At 38.6% G+C, this 19,600-nt stretch overlaps 1 protein-coding gene across 1 annotated transcript in view; it reads right to left on the bottom strand.

Moving 5' to 3' along the window:
• Nucleotides 1-9,750: 9,750 nt before the first annotated feature.
• The window catches only part of LOC144448682 (uncharacterized), a 37,736-nt gene continuing 27,886 nt past the window's right edge, over nucleotides 9,751-19,600 (bottom strand). Inside the window, exons 7-13 of the mRNA XM_078138968.1 lie at nucleotides 19,497-19,586; nucleotides 18,902-19,028; nucleotides 18,079-18,261; nucleotides 17,291-17,448; nucleotides 13,398-16,943; nucleotides 12,477-12,638; nucleotides 9,751-11,958 (exon numbers count right to left, since the gene is read on the bottom strand). Coding sequence (XP_077995094.1) covers nucleotides 11,956-11,958; nucleotides 12,477-12,638; nucleotides 13,398-16,943; nucleotides 17,291-17,448; nucleotides 18,079-18,261; nucleotides 18,902-19,028; nucleotides 19,497-19,586 — 4,269 coding nt within the window. The 3' untranslated portion in view covers nucleotides 9,751-11,955. The remainder of the gene's footprint in view (nucleotides 11,959-12,476; nucleotides 12,639-13,397; nucleotides 16,944-17,290; nucleotides 17,449-18,078; nucleotides 18,262-18,901; nucleotides 19,029-19,496; nucleotides 19,587-19,600) is intronic.

The following is a 19,600-nucleotide window of genomic DNA, read 5'->3' as shown; positions in this document are numbered from 1 at the left end:
TTTATACTTCATAAGTCAACCACAGGGGGCGCTATACACTATAAAATGATACTGACGGCGACATCATCTCTATTGATCACACCTCGCAGTCAGTAAATTGATATTGTAGACGCAGTCGTTTGTTAGTCAGAGTATTTCCCCCCACTATCGTCTCTGAAAGACTGGATATGTGTAAAGAAGCAGGAAACCTTGACTCAATTGTATGCAGTTTTGTCGAATTTGATATACTAGAACTAGTACTATTTAGAATATGATATATTTTCCATATACTTTCTTCTGTTCATTCTCCATCATAATTATGCTCTTCTAGTGTAAATGTATTGTTTTCTGTTGTGATACTGGTGAGAAGTAATGCACAAAGTAAGTAAAGAACTGCGCAGACTGTGAGGTTCATCGTTATGTACACTCATAGCGCCAGCAACGACGAATTTTGTCATTCTAGGATTTGTTTTAGTTTGTTTTCCCGCCTTCCTTTTGTAATCTGTTCTAAGTTGCAAACATTACTGTAACTGCTAAGGTTTGCTTACTCTGTACAGAACAAATCTGGTCGTTACGGAAAAAATATACACGTAGTGAAACAGCATATTAGTGTTCAAAAAGAAAAAAAATATATTTGAAAAGCTGCAATTTGGGCTGACTCTGAGCTTGTTGAAGCTGTTTATTTTTTGTCAGAAAACCAATATATTAACTACAAATTGTTAAAATAGTAACAACTAGATATTTCACATGTTAATTAGAGACCTATTTTATCTAAAAGTAGTAATAAAATCGTGATTCACTTTGGGGGCAGATTTTTGGGTGCGGACCCAAGAATCGATTTGATCCGTGGATTTATTGCATGATCATATAACTTACTATATGTATTGCTAACCAACCATGCTTACCAATAGGTTATTAAAAACTGTGCAGAGTGTCCGTATTATAATTAAGACATTATGTACAACAGAGTAGTTTGAAAATCTTTTTATTTACCACTTTTACTTTTAAATCACACATTTGTGATGTTTCTTTTTCAAAACATCGACTGTTCTAAAGAAATATTGACGAAATTAAAACTACTTTCGACCGAAATTATGGTATTTCAAAAATACATATATTTGAATTTGTTGACCTTTTTTCACATGACCATCCAAACACTACACTGGTATATCAGTACGCATGTGTACCAACACATACGGTACCATGCACCAGTGTTTGTAATTAGAACACGTGAACTACATATTTTTGCTGGCAGTGATGACAGCTTCACTTTAAAAACACCAAATCAGTGTTAGTGTGACGTCACTGGTGGTGTGACGTTACTTACTTGCTTGAATGGACAGTCACGACGCAACACGTATCAGGGCCTACTGCACTCGACTATACACTCACTGTGTTGGAAATGTAAGTGGGCGCCATTGATATCAACCAATACTATACAACAACACCATATCAGTGCATGGTGTGATATCTGATCGTACCAGTCTACAAACAAACAGGTAGGTGAGATATAACGCGGCGGCTGGAAATTATGATAGTTCAAATAACAAACCTATAAGTTATGAATATCTGATAATGTTGCAATATTATTGCTCGTGTGGTTATTGAATTTGTTTGGCGAACCTCTAAAATATGAAGTTATTGAAACATATGTATTTTGAAATAATCTATCAAGTGAGGCGTGTAAAAATGGTCAGAGTGCAGACAATATGTTACAATTGTTACAATGACAACCTGTTGATCGGAAAGGGGGGGGGGTACTGATCCCAGACCTAAGCTAAGCGCTTTACCTATATTGTATTTAGATATGTCTGTCTGGGTGTCTGCATCACATCACAAAAGTACTGGTGATAAATAGGATGTCATGTTGATTCTATTCACCCTGTACACAGTGACCTTACTGGGGTTACTAAATGACCCTAATATCTCCGGGTCAATTACTCCGGTGTTTTATGAAATCCCGGAAGAGAAACGACGTAACGCACACCACAATATTTATACAATAGCATAATTCGTATAGGACGTTATCTCATGCAGTGTTGTAAATAAGGAGATGGTCCAGGAGAACTTAAAGTTAATTGGTCGTTAATTAATACGCATGTCCGCATGAAGTGTGTTTTGTTTGATGACAGGGAGGGTGCGTTTTGTTAACATAGCGATCACTATACAAGCTCTTAGCCAGGTTTTTTTAACATGATGTCAGAGTTCACTTGCGTAAAATCTAATTTATCAATCATGTAAATATCTGCAAGTTTGTTTGAATTGGACGACTGCTGCATGAATTAATATTATAGCAACAAAGATATATATATATATATATATATATATATATATATATATATATATATATATATATATATATATATATATATATATATATATATATATATATATATATATATATATATAGTTTTGGTAGTACTGGAACTCTTTCTTGGTTGTAACTCGGAGTTTCACGCATTGTGCGATCATCAGACAACTATATATATATATATATATATATATATATATATATATATATATATATATATATATATATATATATATATATATATATCGTATGCCATGTCTTGCATACTGGACTTACGTGGTATAGTCTGAACTCTGAGTATCGAGTCCAATCTAAAGCTATTGTAACCATTCGATATTGATTTGGCAAAGTACTGAAATTATAGTATGTCGTCACTGGTTTGTGTGGTCATCGTCACTGGTTTGTGTGGTTACTGTTGTCGATACTTGTATTTTCATTTTCATTGCTACGTATGTATGTTAATTTTTACCGTTCTTTTTAATATATCTGTATTTGATAAACAGAAAACATGGATGATTTGTGGTCACGTGTTTGGTCAAGAATAGTCAACTTTCCCAGATTATTGGGTCTACAGTTATTGATTATGATAATCTTATTTTCACCAGCCGTTCAAAGTGAGTGTATACTTAATCGTTAAACCTGCACTAGCTGTAATAGTAACGGTGGTACTATTTTTTGATCAGACAACTAACTACATATTCACTGAAAATTGTTAAAATACTAGTAATTAGACATTATACATGTCAAAATAAAGGTCTGTTTGATCTATAAGTAATATTAATAAGTTGAAATCATGATTCATTGGGGTGCTGATTTTTGGGTACGGACCCAGAAATCAATTTGGTTAAATATATTGCATAATACCATTACAGCTACATAAATATATTTTACCTATAGGTGATTCAGTACTGTGCAGTGTGTATGATATTACGATTCACATTATACCTTTGGTTACAAAATAGTTTTAAAAAAAGGTACAGTTGCAGCTAGTTCACCTTTAAAGTAAAAGTCCAGTCAGGCATAAATATATCTTTAGTACACATGATCACTGCTATCAACTTCAATGTGATAGTGGGCGGCAAGATATAATAGTTCATTTGTATTTGTCAAGGCAAAGAGATCGTGGTAAGTGTAATGTCACAGCTGCAGGAAATCACCAAAATGGCCGACCACATCTCCAATGCAATAGGGCTTGGTAAAATAAATGACACGTTAAACTTTATTACCATTAACGTTTCAACCTCACACAGGAGGTCTTCTTCAGGGTAGAGTATATACTACAGTGCATTAAGCTAGTAAAAACCGGCAGTAGCGAATAAATCTAGTTTCCGATTTCAAAATTGAATAAGTTACCTGGGTGCTATTTTATCACTTACAGTCAAAGTAAGCTTATAGCAGTAAAAATATAAGTGTACTAAAGGCAGCAACTTTTGGCTGGGTGTTTATTTTGACATTGTTTTTTGTTTGTTGTTGATGTCGTCGCGTATCTTATTCGTTGTTTACTAGTATATTTCGTGTACATCATTACTTGTATTTTACATCCTTAGATTATATCAGCAATACTTTCCCGAACGTCTTCTATGGTTCTCTATTCACCGTTCAGAACATCGTGCTTGTTGCCATGGGGATTTACATAGCTGTGTTTGTACAACAACTGGTCAGATACTGGTGTGGTCAACAAGGTGACATTAAGTTCCAATATCTCAAAAATTTTCATTTTTTTCCATTGAAAGTTATACTGTAACCAGTACTTTATACATCTTGTATATTCTAAATGTGTGATTTTGTGGTTCTATTTGTAGATAACAATACAACAATGTGTTACCATGCCAACTCGAAAACTGCATCCAATGTGTCGGATCAACTAGAAAAATTTTTGATTGAAGAGATTGAGAGACGTGCTAAGTTACAACAATGGAAACGACAGCTACAAGAACACCTGACCGATTTGAATGTTTTAAAGTTGTACCACACCGATAATGAGGGGTTGATGCAAAACATACTAGCAGCTATAGCCGACATATTTGAACGAGAAGTCACAAAGAAATCAGAACGGCTAGAACTGGTGTCTTACCTCGACACGATGGTGGTTGTGGTCAGTTATCGGAGAATTGTGGAACGTCTGCACAGGAGGAAGAAATGCCCTGAAAATAACTGGTTATTATATCGGGATTTGTGTCGTAGTATACGAATCCCGTGCTGTGAATGTCAACAGTTTGCCAGGAAGATCTACAAATCTGGCATTATAAGTAGTATTGTTGATATACTGAATGATGGCGAACTGAAACATAAATACAAAGACAGTCAGGTGAGAAAGGTAGTTGTCTTAAAGTTTGTAGAAACCGAGACTTCCATCACAGATAGGGCAGTAACACGTTCTAATGTGCTATCTAGCTGGCTGGTTGGTTGGTTGTTTGTTTGTTTGGTTGTTTGTTTGTTTGGTTGGTTGGTTGGTTGGTTGGTTGGTTGGTTGGTTGGTTGGCTGGCTGGCTGGCTGGCTGGCTGACTAACTGACTGGTTAGTTGGTTGGTTGGTTGGTTGGTTGGTTGGTTGGTTGGTTGTTGCTAAGGTAGCTAGCTGAAGGCTCAATGTAAGGTTGTTCTTTCATTTGTATGTGAATGACGTGTACAATCTATGTATGTATGTATGTATGTATGTATGTATGTATGTATGTATGTATGTATGTATGTATTCATGCATGCATGCATGCATGTATGTATGTATGTATGTATGTATGTATGTATGTATGTATGTATGTATGTATGTATGTATGTATGTATGCATGCATGCATGCATGCATGCATGCATGCATGGATGTGTAATTCACTGTTCAAGCATCACTTTGCCGTTATCGTTATTTCAGAAATGAGAATTATGTGGTTGTCCATATTTTGTTACTCTTACAGGTGACCCTTGACCTTGTGAGTATTGGACTCTTACTCTGTGCCGTCTGCTGTAGTAACATTCTAACGCCAACTCCACTCAAAGAAGTTGATGACATAAGACAAATAGCTCACTACTATCGACATTCAACGGTGGACAAAATCCAAAATGCTAGCAATATGTTATCCAAAGTTGTGCAATGTTTGCCAATATTCATGAAAGAAAACGATGTTAACACAAAAATAATTGAAAATGGCACTGCTCGGACTCATCGAAGTAATGGAGAGACATTGAGAAATGGTACATCCAAATACATGAATAAAGACGACAGTTTCGTCAAAAAAAGGACAAAATTTTTCGACAAAGACGCATACGACACGAAAAGGCATTCTACAGGAAGTGTGCCATTCAACATTAGAACTAACCATTCAAAAACTTGATATGCAACGTCGTAAAAACGCAGCCCTCTTTGCGGCACTAAAGGACGTTGACCCGGTTTGCGAGAGTGCAATATTCTAGAGCTAGAGAGCTCAAAGGGCGTGTTCGAACAACACAAACATATTTCCTAATTAGTAATACCCGGGTAATAAGTATGCAATACGGAAATAAATGACGTAATAAACAGTCACTGTTACTTCTTTTTTTAAAAAGAAAACTGAAACAATATTCACCTGTAAGTTAAAATCAAGAAGATTGATCCCGCAATTTTTTGAAATAGTCAAAATGTCATAACAAATAACTCATTTTAGAGACCACAATGGCCGCCAAATAAGCCGGGGGGCGGTACCATGTACCAGTGGCCAGCTCTGGTAGGGGTGTGTGACCTGTGCAGGAAACCCCAGGCCCCATTTTAGACCCACTTTGACCAAAAATCAATACCCCATTTAAACCATTACAGGTTTTTTAAAGATGAAAGTTTAGACCTAAATACATTTTGGGACAATTATTAATGGCAGTTATGATTTGGTAAAAGACAATGGACCATATTTTTGACCAAGCAAAAGCGAAAATAATGCAAAGTGGACACCCGTTTTACTCGAAAAAACAGACCAAAAGACTAGAAAACGCACCCTAAAGGGCGGTACATATACTCTTACTCAAATAAGGGGAGTAGCCCCCTCCCCCCCCCCCGACGAATAGGGCTTACAGACAGGTGTTTACATTAGGTGGAAATATCAAAATAGAAGATTGTCGGTTTGTAGGGATATGACATTGAGTAAATTATTTTTTCTATGACGTTCTTGTAAATGTAAATTATAAATAAACGAAGAAATAAAATTGTGATATACGGACTAAAGATAACATCTTTCTATTTCTATACAAAGACAAATTATGTGTTCTCAGCCTGGAGATATAAGAATTTTTGTTTGAAAACCAAAAATAAATGAAAAAAAAAAAAAAAAAATCACGAATATCAAATAATTTAGAACCAGTGTCACAGGGAACAAAGACTTGCTGGTCTGTCTATAATATCCAATCACGTCATCAACAACTACATTTGTATGTGTAACAAACAGTATGTCTACACACACACACACACACACACACACACACACACACACATACATACATATATGGGGACACGCACACATACACACAGTCGTGCGCTTATATATAGAGCGCCACCAACGGTCAGTTTGGATTTGTGGCCAAACCATTTTCAGACGGGGACATTCATAATAGATCAACTGATCTAAAAGAGGTTGAATGGTACATCCACCAGATTATGACATAGTAATTTCAAAGGACCGTGTTGCACGAGGATTAATATTTGGGTGACAAAAATTGTTTGTCAGAACTTTAGAAAAAGTTGGTCATATCAAAAGCAAAATGCCAGATTTGTTTAGCCTATGGAAGGAATCTGTGTCTGAGAATGTGATGTGTTATCAAACACTTATTGCCTAGATTTATTTGGGTGCTAGCAGACATAATATTACCTCCTGTGCTGTCATGTAGCAACTCTTTATAATAAGGACAACTTGTGTCTACGTCACTAGTTCTGTAGTGCTTGAAATATGTCAAAATGTTCCAAACCGCTATTAGTTTTGGTGATTTTTCAAACGTTATGCTTCTTTGGAAAATTCTCGTGCCCTATGGGTTTGTCACCACTTGGTTTTACGACTTATAGTGACATGGCCACCTAAGTTACTCATATTTTCCTTGGCTAATTAAATATTAAATATAATCCTCAATATTTTTCTTTGTTCAGCTACGGAAACTACAAGTATTTTCCGGCTGAATGAAGAAAAACTTTAGGGAATAATAATTACGTGTTATTTAGAGTAATCTATGACAAATCGGGAAAAATAACGGTGATTTGGAATGTTTTGTATTTCAAGCACTGCAAAACCAGTACCGCAGACATGAATTGTTGTGACATAGGACAATGAGGGTATATTATCCATATTTTCTGTTCAAAGACAATAACTTGGCTTGAATATGGTATAATATGACAGAATCCCATGATACATGAGTGCAAGTGTGGCACAGTTTGGATATTTGCACTTCAGTGCTTGCAGTGTTCTCTGCAACAGTACTTTCACGAGTTATGCTACGCTCGTGAAAGTAAAGCAGAAAACACTGAGCACGAGCGCAAATACCCCCCCCCCCCCCCACCACGTACCCATACTGCCACTCACGGCTCTGTTATTATTACATATGTTCATCCGAAACAACAAATTTTCACAAAAATGACACTATGCTATCATGGGCTTTCATGTAGAACAAATGACAGCATCCTCATTTACATGCAGGCATGCATGCAATAATGTCTTTGATATTGGAAAGCAGTGCATGATATACCATAAGCAAGTGTGTGCACTGGTGCAAGTAATCTCTGGTACATATGCAATAATATCTAATTATGACTAGTCGGTAGAAAAATGAAACAACAAAAATCGGTATATCCAAATAGTTATTTATTGCATTTGTAGAAGTATATTAAAACAAATCATCCATTAATGGCAGTTCTTGACTAGAAATTTGTACAAATTGTCAGAAGAACACACAAAACAAACAAAACAGAAAAATAAGAAAACCTTCCACTTTTAAGATTTCATACCAAAAGTTACATGGAATTATTAGGAAATGTCTGTATTCATTCAATACCCCAAAATTTTACAAAGTAATATCAAAATATGCATACAAGGAGGTATTGATTTGATTTCGATTTGATTTTTTTTAAGAGTCCCTGAATTATATATAGGAAGATATGTGAAAACTGTTGTACTGGAATGCTGGCAACAAACAAATGTCATATTGCGAAGTTTAAAAAACCAAAATTTGTACGTCATTTACCTCAATACTGAGACAAGTTTGGCAAAGTGCAGAGTGAAAAATACAAGTTATTGTGGAGAATGGATCAGTTCAAGTAAAAAGATGTTTTTAAAAAAAAACTTTGTTACTTGGTTTTTTGGGGGACACAGTGACATGTATGCTTTCCTTCACTGCTTCAGTGTAGGATACTATGCTTTCCTTCACTGCTTCAGTGTAGGATTCTATGCTTTCCTTCACTTCTTCAGTGTAGGATACTATGCTTTCCTTCACTGCTTCAGTGTGGGATATTTTATGCTTTCCTTCACTGCTTCAGTGTAGGATACTATGCTTTCCTTCACTGCTTCAGTGTGGGATACTATGCTTTCCTTCACTGCTTCAGTGTGGGATATTTTATGTTTTCCTTCACTGCTTCAGTGTAGGCCATTGTATGCTTCTTTCACTGATTCAGTGTAGTGTAGGATACTATGCTTTCCTTCACTGCTTCAGTGTGGGTTATTTTCCTTCACTGCTTCAGTGTAGGGCATTGTATGTTTTTCTTCACTGCTTCAATGTTCTCAACCAGACATCAAGCCAGAATTCAAACAAAACCCGTGATTTCTATACACTTTTCTATAATTCTATTTTGCTACGGAACAGATTTACCATTTTCGGGGAGTTCACATAAATGAATGTATCACTAAATCATTTTGGTCTAAATGTAATATCGTGGTAAAAAAGATATGTATCTTCATCATACCCTAGAACCCAACACTGAAGGGTTAGAGGTCACATGTCTGGGGTCATATGTTTGGTTCAAGTTCGTATTAGGTACTGAACGCTTATTCAGGTTTGGTACTAAAAGGGGTAAAATTCACAAGTTTGGTGCTAAAGGGTTGAATTAAGGTCAGCATCTATCTGGCATGCTGAAGGGTTAAAGGTCACATGTACAGTACTGAAGGGTTAAAGGTCACATGTTCAGGTTTGAGAAGTTGATAGTCACATCTGGTACTGATGGGGTAGAGGTCACATGCATGACACTAAAGGTTAAAGGTCACTTCTGGTACCAAAGAGTCAAAGTTCACATGTCTAGCATTCAAAGGTTACAGGTCACATGTATGGTGTGCATAAGGAGCTAAACTTAAGGAAAGCCATTTCAACAAATACTTGACACTCCTAAATACATACATACATACATACATACATACATACATACATACACACACACATACATACACACATACATACATACATACACACATACATACATACATACATACATACAAACATACGTACGTACGTACATACATACACACACACACACATACATACATACATACACACACACACACACAGAGCTTCAACTGTACACTATATGTAGTGAAATGCTGAGATAACATGCCACAACCAAGTAAAGCTTAACGAGTACTTAAAAAAAAAGGATTAATACTTTTACAATACTGTACAAAAATTAATATTAATTAGGCTTACAACATTTCAGTCCATTTTTCAGGTCAAAAGATTTAACTTCAATTATCGAAAACAGTAAAGTGAGGTGGTGTGCAAAACTAGTCAAGATTCAAACTGTCATGTACTCATTTTACCATAGAACGATCTACTGCAACAGAATGTTTGCTAAATCATGCCTAACACCTTATATTTGGTAAAATAAGTGAACTGACAACCCAACACATATTTTACTACTTTTAACAGTATTTCAAAATAACAATAATTACAGTACTGCAGCTAAGGCTAGCAAGAATTTCTTCAAATTTTTTTTTTTTTGAAACTTCTAAACTTTATTTTTCCTTACAAGTGCATGTGACTGTGTGAACCTTAAATCTAGTCAATCCCCAAACTTTATATATTACTTTATTTGTTGTCTAAATTCAATGCCCTTACATTTGTACTTTGTCCAAATCTGCACTTACAATAACCTCTTTCAAGTAACACTGTTGAACTAGGGTTTCAAAATAAACCCAATGTAAGTCTGTTACATGAAATGTTGTCATTCAATGACAAAATGTGTCAAGCTCCCTGATTGGATGATAAAGTAATTGATTGGTTTCCTTTGGCCAATAAACAGCCCAGTGTGAAATTGGATTCTATGTCCTGATTGCAAAAGAGACTATTTCATACATGGAATTGTCAGAGAGGTAAGATTATTCAGATCTGTTGTCGTTACTTGTACAAACTAAATGTTAAAGACGTAGCTCAGATCAGGATTAAAATCTGGGTAAGAAAAACAATTCCCTGACAACGCTATAGAAATAGTTGGCCCAGACCAAAACAATGATACTATGTAATCCATATGGATTGGATACCACACATGGAAGAACCTAGGCTTGAAATCCTGGCATTTAAGGCCACATATGGAACCTAGTGTTCTCCCTGGAATGTTTTCACGAGAGGATTATGGGATCAAAAATTCCATAAATACACCCATTACATTAATTAACATAAATGAATAGAAATTAGCCTTGGACTGTACATTGAGTGTGCTAAGTGGGAAATGGTAGGTAGTGCATGGATGAAAGTGAACAACTTTGATTTACTACTGGGATATATATACACACGGTGTACAAGTGAACTTAGGAACACATTGTCTTGCACTGACCCTCTGTCATACATAGACTATTCATCTAGAGTTGTAAACTTAAGACTTTTTGGCAAAACAAAGACTACAATAGTTGGTACAATACCAAAATGCTGCAAATGTTAGCCACTTGCCAATATGAAGTAAATGTTCTGTTAGCGTAGTAGTACATCTGACTCTGTTCATTTTTATCAACTGCTCTGACAACAAACAGTTGCTCAGAGATAGACAGATTAGTCGCTGAGTGACAAATGCAAATCAGTTGCTAAGAGACAGACATAAATCAGTCGCTCAGAGATCAACACAAATCAGTTGCTAAGAGACAGGCACAAATTAGTCGCTCAGTGACTGATGCAAATTAGTCACTCAGAGACAGACACAAATTAGTCGTTCAGTGACATGCAAATTAGTAACTCAGAGACTGATGCAGACCAGTTGCTCAGAGACAGACACAAATTATTCGCTCAGTGTCAGACACAAATTAGTCGCTCGGTGTCGGACACAAATTAGTCGCTCAGTGCCGGACACAAATTAGTTGCTCAGTGTCGGACACAAATTAGTCGCTCAGTGTCGGACACATGCAAATCAGCCTACTTAAAGCCTCTCATTGCAAAATAAAGACAATCCTAACAACTACAACTTACTACTACATATCAAAAAGTCAAACACGAAGCAAAGGATGTACTTAGTCCATACATTTTTACACTGCGAAGAGAAAACATCCATAAAAAAATCTTCTCAAAATTCCCTGAATTTAAGATGTACTGTACATATAGGCACTATAGTTTCTTCTTTTTTTCTCTTTTTTGTTTGGTGCTAACATCATTGCACTGCTCCATGTGGTATTTTTTCGTCATCTCATGTCTATACACAGGTTGAGGTAGTCAATTGTGAAATGAATATAATCTGGATTTATCTAAATCTTCAAAGATTTTCACTGAAAAATACAAAGGAAAGAAAGACGGTCAGAGTAAGAAACACTGCGCAATGACTATATTCAAACTGTACTAAATATAACTTAGCTTGCCATGTTTTAGATTCAAATTATGTCGTAATTTTCAGGTGTATTAAACAATATTTTCCACAATTAGAGAAAAATGATAGATGGTCAAACCTCTACTCCTGGTTGCCAACAATCCTGTGGAAGTGCATGCAGTATCCACAGCAAAGTTTCAAACACAGACTCGCAAATTCCTATTGGACTGGCAAAGAGTGCAATTTGGAGCTGAGAAAAATTTGCGAATAACATTTTTTTGAATGAGAGAGTAATTGGCTCGAGTCTCAGCTTCAGTCAATAAGCTGCATCAAGATATGGTGACTATTTAGCTATGAGATGACAGTATCCCATGATGCACCACTACAAATGTGTCATACACTAGGTATTTGCATATGTGGTTGTAGTATTCTCTGCACCTTTACAGGTGAATTAGCCAATTCAAATATATGGCTTCATACCTGCGTAAAGTGATGCGGTGCTGCTCCCTGCATGGGTAACAGGTCACCATTTCTTACTGCATGAGCTGGTGCAGGATAGGCAGCCATATTAGGATTCATCATGGCATCAGGAGGTCCTACTGGCATAGGCTTAGGATTCATATAGGCAGGATTGGCAGCATACTATGTGTTAAGTAAAGAAATGAAGGAAATGGTCATAATTAATTTAAATGGTGACATGTTTGTGTGTTCTTAATCTGGGAAGATGGGGTGGGGTGATGGAGGGATATCAATGTGTTGCCTGAAGAGGTCTTCTGTTGGGATATCCAAGTCTGAAATGGGGTAAGCTTTTTGAATTTGTTTCGTCTCTGGAAAGGGGCTTCATGATGAAGATTCATATTGTTTTTGGGTTTGGTGTCCATTAGTCATCCACTGTCTGAAAAATGCTCCTCTCTTGCTAGCCAGACATCACCACCACCCCCACCCCCACCCTCACTCAACCCCATCTAAACAGAATTGAAAGCAATATTTACTATAGTTTGAGCAACATTTTCATTGTCAGCAAGTACATTTTTAGAAAATTGAAAGTTGAAATGAAAAATAATCTACAGAGAAAGTTGTACAATAGATTTAATTCCTTCTCTTTCAGTTTGAGTTATGTTTGGTCAGGGAATAGTGGTGTTATACTCCCTAAGCATTAGTGAAATGTGGCACTAGACTCCCTAGCATAATGGATTTTGTAGTAGACATTCTAGCATAACTGCATTGTGTTGTTAGACACACACACACACACACACACACACACACACACACGTGCGTGCACATCCTTTTGAGATGCCTTTAGTATTACTGAACTACCCGAAGTGCTCAGTTGTGCAAGAAACTAGTCAGAACCTTGTGTGCATCATTGCATAACTTTAAATGAAAAGTATTAATCTGTACCTGTTGTGCGTACATATGATTTGGCATAGATTTTTGCATCTGTTGCTGGTACATTGCTTGATGTTGCAGTTCTTGTAATCTACGCTGCTGCTCCTGTTGTTGTCTCAGCTGAGGATACATAGGATGGCTGGGGTGCATTCTTGGGTCATGTGATTGTATTGCATGCATTGATTGGACCATTCTTGGATCAGGTGACATAATATTCATTGGTGATTGGCTCCTTGATCTGCTGGCTGTAAGCAGATGTCTAAGGCTTGGAGAGTCATTAAATGAGGGTGGTGCTGCTCCTTGGTGGAAAGGCATAACTGATTGGTTGAAAACCGGATAGTGGGGGTTAAAATGCTGCATGGCAGGTGCCGGTGGTGGTTTGGGTTGGTTGTCTAAATCTAGGAATGTTTTAGGACTGTCAGGTTGTTCAATGTTCACACTGTTTGGCAGTTTTGTACATTTGGGCTGATTATCTAGACTGAGAAATTCTTTAGGACTTTGGGAGTGTTCGTTTGTGTCAATAAAGACACTAGGCACTGGTTTAACATTGGAGTTTTCCAAAGTGGCTGAAAATGGACTCAGTGGTGCAGAACTTAGTAAAGATGTGGAAGATCTATTATTGGTCACACTAAAGCTTCCCTGAGTTGTCATTGGTCCATTTATATGCACATTTTTGGAGTCATCTGTTCTATTAGCATTTTCAGGTCCATTCACCTGAGGTACTATTACATCTGGTTCAGAAGTCTTCAAAACTTTGGCAGGTTTGCTATTAACTGTCGACTTATCAGCTGCTTCCCGTTTACGGCTATCTGCTTTAGAGCTAGTGTTCGGATGTTTGGAATCTCTTCCCTTGGAAAACTGGAGGAACTCATTGACAAATGCATCATGGGTTTTATTAATTCCTGGAGATTTTAGAGGTGGACTTGTCAGTTTACTGGCCAACGTTGCAGACTGTCCAACAAAAGCCGGCTTGTGTGGCATACTCTCATTTGCGGATGCTAAACTACCAGATCCAGACTTTCCAGGAATAGTTTTTTCAGGCTCATCTTTAGATAGACCACTACTAGTTGACTGAATGCTACGTTCCTGTTCAGGTGGTATTTGAATGTTTGGTGCAACTTTTTTATTTTCTCTTGAAGAAGGTCCTTCTCTCACTCCAGTATCTTTAGAATCTTGCTGTTTGGAATGTATCACAGTTTGTGGTGTCCCTAGAGAATTTGTGGTTAAACCCTGAGAATGTGGTGGAATACCTTGAAGGTGTGGTGGCATACCTTGAGATTGAGGAGGCATACCTTGAGAATGGTGAGGCACAGTTTGAGAATGAGGTGGTATGCCTTGAGAATGTGGAGGCATCCCTTGAGAAAATGGAGGTACATTTTGAGAATGTGGTGGCATACCTTGGAAATAAGGTGGCATGCTTTGAAGATGTGGAGGCAAACTTTGAGAATGTGCTGGCATGCCTTGAGATGATGGGGGCATACTTTGAGAGTGTGGTGACATAGTTTGTGAATGTGGTGGTATGCTTTGAGATGACGGCATGTCAGAGTGTGGTCTTATATGCTGTGACTCTGGTGTCCTGGTTAGAGGTGGTACTGGCATTCTGTTGGTCCATTGAGGATTTCTCACCCTGTGGTCATTGAGATCTATCATTCTTTGCTGAGAATGACCACGCTGCAAGGGACTACCATCCATAGCAGCACGCTGATGTGGGCGATGGAGAGGACTTCCCTGTTGATGTTGACTCCAAGGTCCTGCAGGTGGGCCGTTCATTGAATGCTGGGGCATACCATTGAAAGGTGGCTGGTGCATAGGTTGTTGTGACTGAGTTGGGTGAACTCCAGTTTGACCTGGAGGTATAACCCTTCCTTCAGTAGGCACTTTACTATCACTTTGCACATGATTTGGCAGTACTGTTGAATGCTGCATATTACCGGTGGTATAATGACCTTGTTGTTGACTGAGTGGGGATGGTGGCACATTGGGTTTTTGAGATTTATCAGGAGAATTAACTGGCCTCGGCGACATATCAGGAAACACCACTTGCTTGGATAGTTCTGTCCCTACTCCTGACTTAGGTGACTGGTTTTCAGATGACATTGGTCTTGGGGGTTGCCCTGCCTGTTCCACTGGTCTTGGAGATTGGATAATTTGATCCATAGGTCTTTGAGGATGACCTGATGGTTCCATTGGTCTTTGGGGCTGTCCAGGCTGTTCCATTGGTCTTGGAGTTTGCCCTGTCTGTTCTATTGGTCTCTGAGGTTGCCCTGCCTGTTCCATTGGTCTCACTGGTTTTCCTGCCTGATCCATTGGTCTTGGAGGTTGGCCAGGTGTGACTGTAGGTGGTTGACCTGCCATCATCATTGGTCTTAACATCTGCTCTGGTGTGGGTTCACATGGCCCAGGTACCGGCATCCCTTGTGGCCTTAACATATGTCCCGGCATCTGCTGTTTAGGATCAGAATTGGGCATTCCCATCGGTCTCTGCTGCATGTGTCCAGGTATCAGCTGTCCTTGGCCAGGTATCTGCATTCCTGGCTGTCCAGGACCATGGGCCATCATTGTAGGAGGTCTCTGTTGCATGCGTCCAGGCATAGGCTGTCCTGATTGAGGTTCAGGCATTAATGCTGGTCTCATCATCTGTCCAGGACCTGGATTTGCCATACCCTGTGGTGGTCGTGCCATCATGTGTCCTGGCATAGGCTGACCCTGTTCAGGCATTCTCATTGGTGACTGTTGCATCAGACCTGGCATTGGCTGCCCTGGACCTGGCATTGGCTGCCCTGGACCTGGCATACCAGGTCTCTGCATCATATGTTCAGGCATAGGTTGCCCTGGACCAGGACCTGGCATGCCTGGTGGTCGTTGTTGCATATGTTCTGGCATAGGTGGCCTTGGACCAGATTCCGGCATTCCCGGTCTTGGTGGCATGTTTCTTGCATGATAGTTATTCCAGTACTGTTGATGGATTTGTTCCCTTGTCATATTTGGATGGTTCATCATGCTGACATCACCAGGATAAAACTGATTGAGAGGTCTCGACTGTGGATATCCTTGAGGTGGGAAAGGCTGACCAGGAGGATGGTCTGGTCTATACATTCCTGGTGGTCGATTTGGTGGTACTCCATGCATACCAGGTGCAAAGGCTGGCAGTGGTTGTCCCCTGAGGTCCCCATTAGGCACTCTTGTGATGGTGACCTGATCTCCCATAAATGGCACAGGAGGTTGCACCCTTGCTATACCACCTTCCAAGCCTTGTAAGGCTTCATCGCCACTTCCTCCATCCTGACCACCCTGTACAATATTCAGCATCCGATTGGCAGTTATCTCGAGTTCCTCTAGTCCCTGGCTTGATGCTTTCTTAACTTTCCTGAAAGTTACTGGTTCTACATCTTCGCCCACCTGGTACTCATCATCACTATCATTATCTTCATCTGGAAATTCTTTTGCCATAGTTTTCTTAAAACATCTTTGAAGATTGTCAGCCATGTTCGTATACTCGCTGCTTGGGCCATTGTATTCCTCACAATTTTCCACTATCAGACGAAAGTCAGCTATGAACTGTAACCCAATACACAAAGAGAAGAAATGTGTTACTCAGAGCTAAAGTCAGGTTTCATTTACAGGTTTGAGTGATTCCAAAAAATGGTGAAAATTTGCTTGACATGGAGTCTTGATCTCAGAAGATGGTTTTGTACATACCAGCACAGTAGTAAGCAGGTAACATCTACCCAAGTTCTCCATGTAATTATCGAGGTTCCCCACTACGGGATGTGATATGAAAAGCTTTGCAATTTTACCAGCCCCCCCCCCCCCCCCCCCCCACTTAGCAAAAGCATTATGTCAGGTCTTCCTTTTGCTAGCAGGATCCCCCACCCCACACCTGAGTAAAGACACGATGAACCTACCTCCTCCTTTGTGGTGTATTTCTTGTTATTCAGTTTGTCTTCTATTGTGGCAAGGTCCATGGGTTCATCAATGATGTCAAAGTAACCTGGTGCATAAGATTCATCCACACGTTCAGCAAATGGCCATGCATCGTCATGTGCTCTAACTGTATCAAACACTGGTGAAAGAACAAAGAATTTCCTTAATGTGATTTTGACACGATCATAACAAAATTCATGCCTACCAATCCCCCAGTGAACAAAGGAATGCATCAGTTTTTATAATCTTCAAATAAAAGATAACTCTGGTCACTGTGATTTTTACACAATTGCAACAAAGTTCACACCTACCCATCCCCCAGTAAATGAAGGAATGCACAAGTTTTTTTACAACTGACAGCATCGTGGTAGAACAGTTTTACATAGCCAAGGATAATCTATGATATTAATATTAGTATTTTAATAGTTTGTTTTTTTAGAGCTTTTCAACTTTGTGCTCAAAGTGCTTTACAAATATTACCCCCGGTACAGATTTATAGTGGCACAACAGCCCTCTATATTTCCTCAACTCCCTTGGGAGTATACAATCCATTGCAGCCTCTCTGAACACATGGGATTACAGCTTTCACATTACAACCTCTATCCTACCAAGTCCCCATTTATACAGCTGGGTTGATTGGGACACAATTGTGGTTTAATCTCGTCCAAGCCTTTCAGAAGCAGAAGGCAGCAGCAAGTCGAACCTGCAAATTCATAGTTGGTCACTCTAACCATTTGACAATCATGACTCCACACATAATATAAGTTACCTTTAAAGAGACCAATGTAGATTTCATCCAATTCAGTATAATCTTCATCACCGTCCATTTGTGCTGTCCTCCTCGTAACCCTTGGTGACTGGGAATCAATATTCATCAACTCTGGTGGAAGTTCCTTACCCTGAGATATTAGAAATGCTCTCTCTTCACGATTGCGTGCCCTTCTTGCCCTCTCTGTGGTTACAAAATCAAATATAGTGATGTTGTTAAAATGATTATGAGTGGATCTAAATGATTTCCTGCACATCTAGACCCCTCTGTAGTAGCTCTGTAGTGAAAATGAATTGGACAGTAGTTGGCTGGTAGACTGACTGACTGACTGATGGAGGGACACATGCTGAATGATATAATTGACGGTCTAACTGATCAACTGACTCATACTGAATGAAAAGACTGAGACACTACATGATAGATCGACTTACACACAAAGACCAACAAGCTGATGAAGATTAAAGACACTGGATGATTGACTGACTGACTGCCTGATTGATTGGTTAAGTAATTGACTGATTGCCTGATTAATTGATTGACTGCCTGATTGATTAATTGATTGACTGACTGCCTGATAGATTAATTAATTGATTGATTGACTGCCTGATTGATTGATTGATTGAATGACTGACTAACTGCCTGATTGATTGATTGATTGACTGATTGACTGACTGACTGCCTGCCGGCCTGGCTGACCAATGAACTGAGATAAAAAATGATACAGCTAAGACTAACAGTCTAAAGGCTGGCTGACAGACATTGACAGATGCTGACTAAAACATCAGATGACCACCTGATTACTGGCAATTATAATTTGATGTACCTTCTCGTGCCATCTGTCTCTCTTCCCTCTCACGCTTTATAATCATCTCTCTTTCTTCCTTCCTCTTCTCATCATCTTCTAGTCTCCATTTAGCCTCTTCCACAGCAGCAATAGCAAGAATTTTGTCCTGCAATATGAGAAAGTACACAAACATAAATAACTAAAATATTAAAGAGGTAATTCAGATTATTAGACAATAATCAATTCATGTAAAACATTGGTGCATTTTTCACCAGGCAGACATTTTTGAAAACTTTTGAAAAGTTATCTTAAGCAGGGCTATGTCCCTTGGGATAACAATCTTTATTCGAACAATAAATGTGGAAATTTGGTGAATGGTCACCACTGAGCAGCACCCTCATGCCCAAGTTTCCAAAACAGTAGGAAAATCAGAGTTCCCAGGGAAAAACTGCAGTTAGCCAGGGTCAAATTGAGCCCCACCTTTCTTACATACAGAAATGGTTAATTGGTAAACTGCAGAAGTTATGAGGGTTACGAGCTAACCACTCAGCCACCGACAACTGTATGATGAGGGACATCAGACATAAAGTTCACTTTACATCACACTCTAAGACTAATATGAAGGATACCTTACCTCTTCCTCTTGCACTTGTCTCTTTGTTTCTAGTCTTGATGATGTCCTCCTTGGAGCTAGTTCTGCCAACTTCTTACGCATATCTCTCTCCTATAATAATCAAG

The sequence above is a fragment of the Glandiceps talaboti genome, chromosome 17, assembly GCF_964340395.1.
Source record: "Glandiceps talaboti chromosome 17, keGlaTala1.1, whole genome shotgun sequence".
NCBI lineage: Eukaryota > Metazoa > Hemichordata > Enteropneusta > Spengelidae > Glandiceps > Glandiceps talaboti.
The sequence above is the reverse complement of the archived record's forward strand: the minus strand, read 5'-3'. Positions and strand labels throughout refer to the sequence as shown.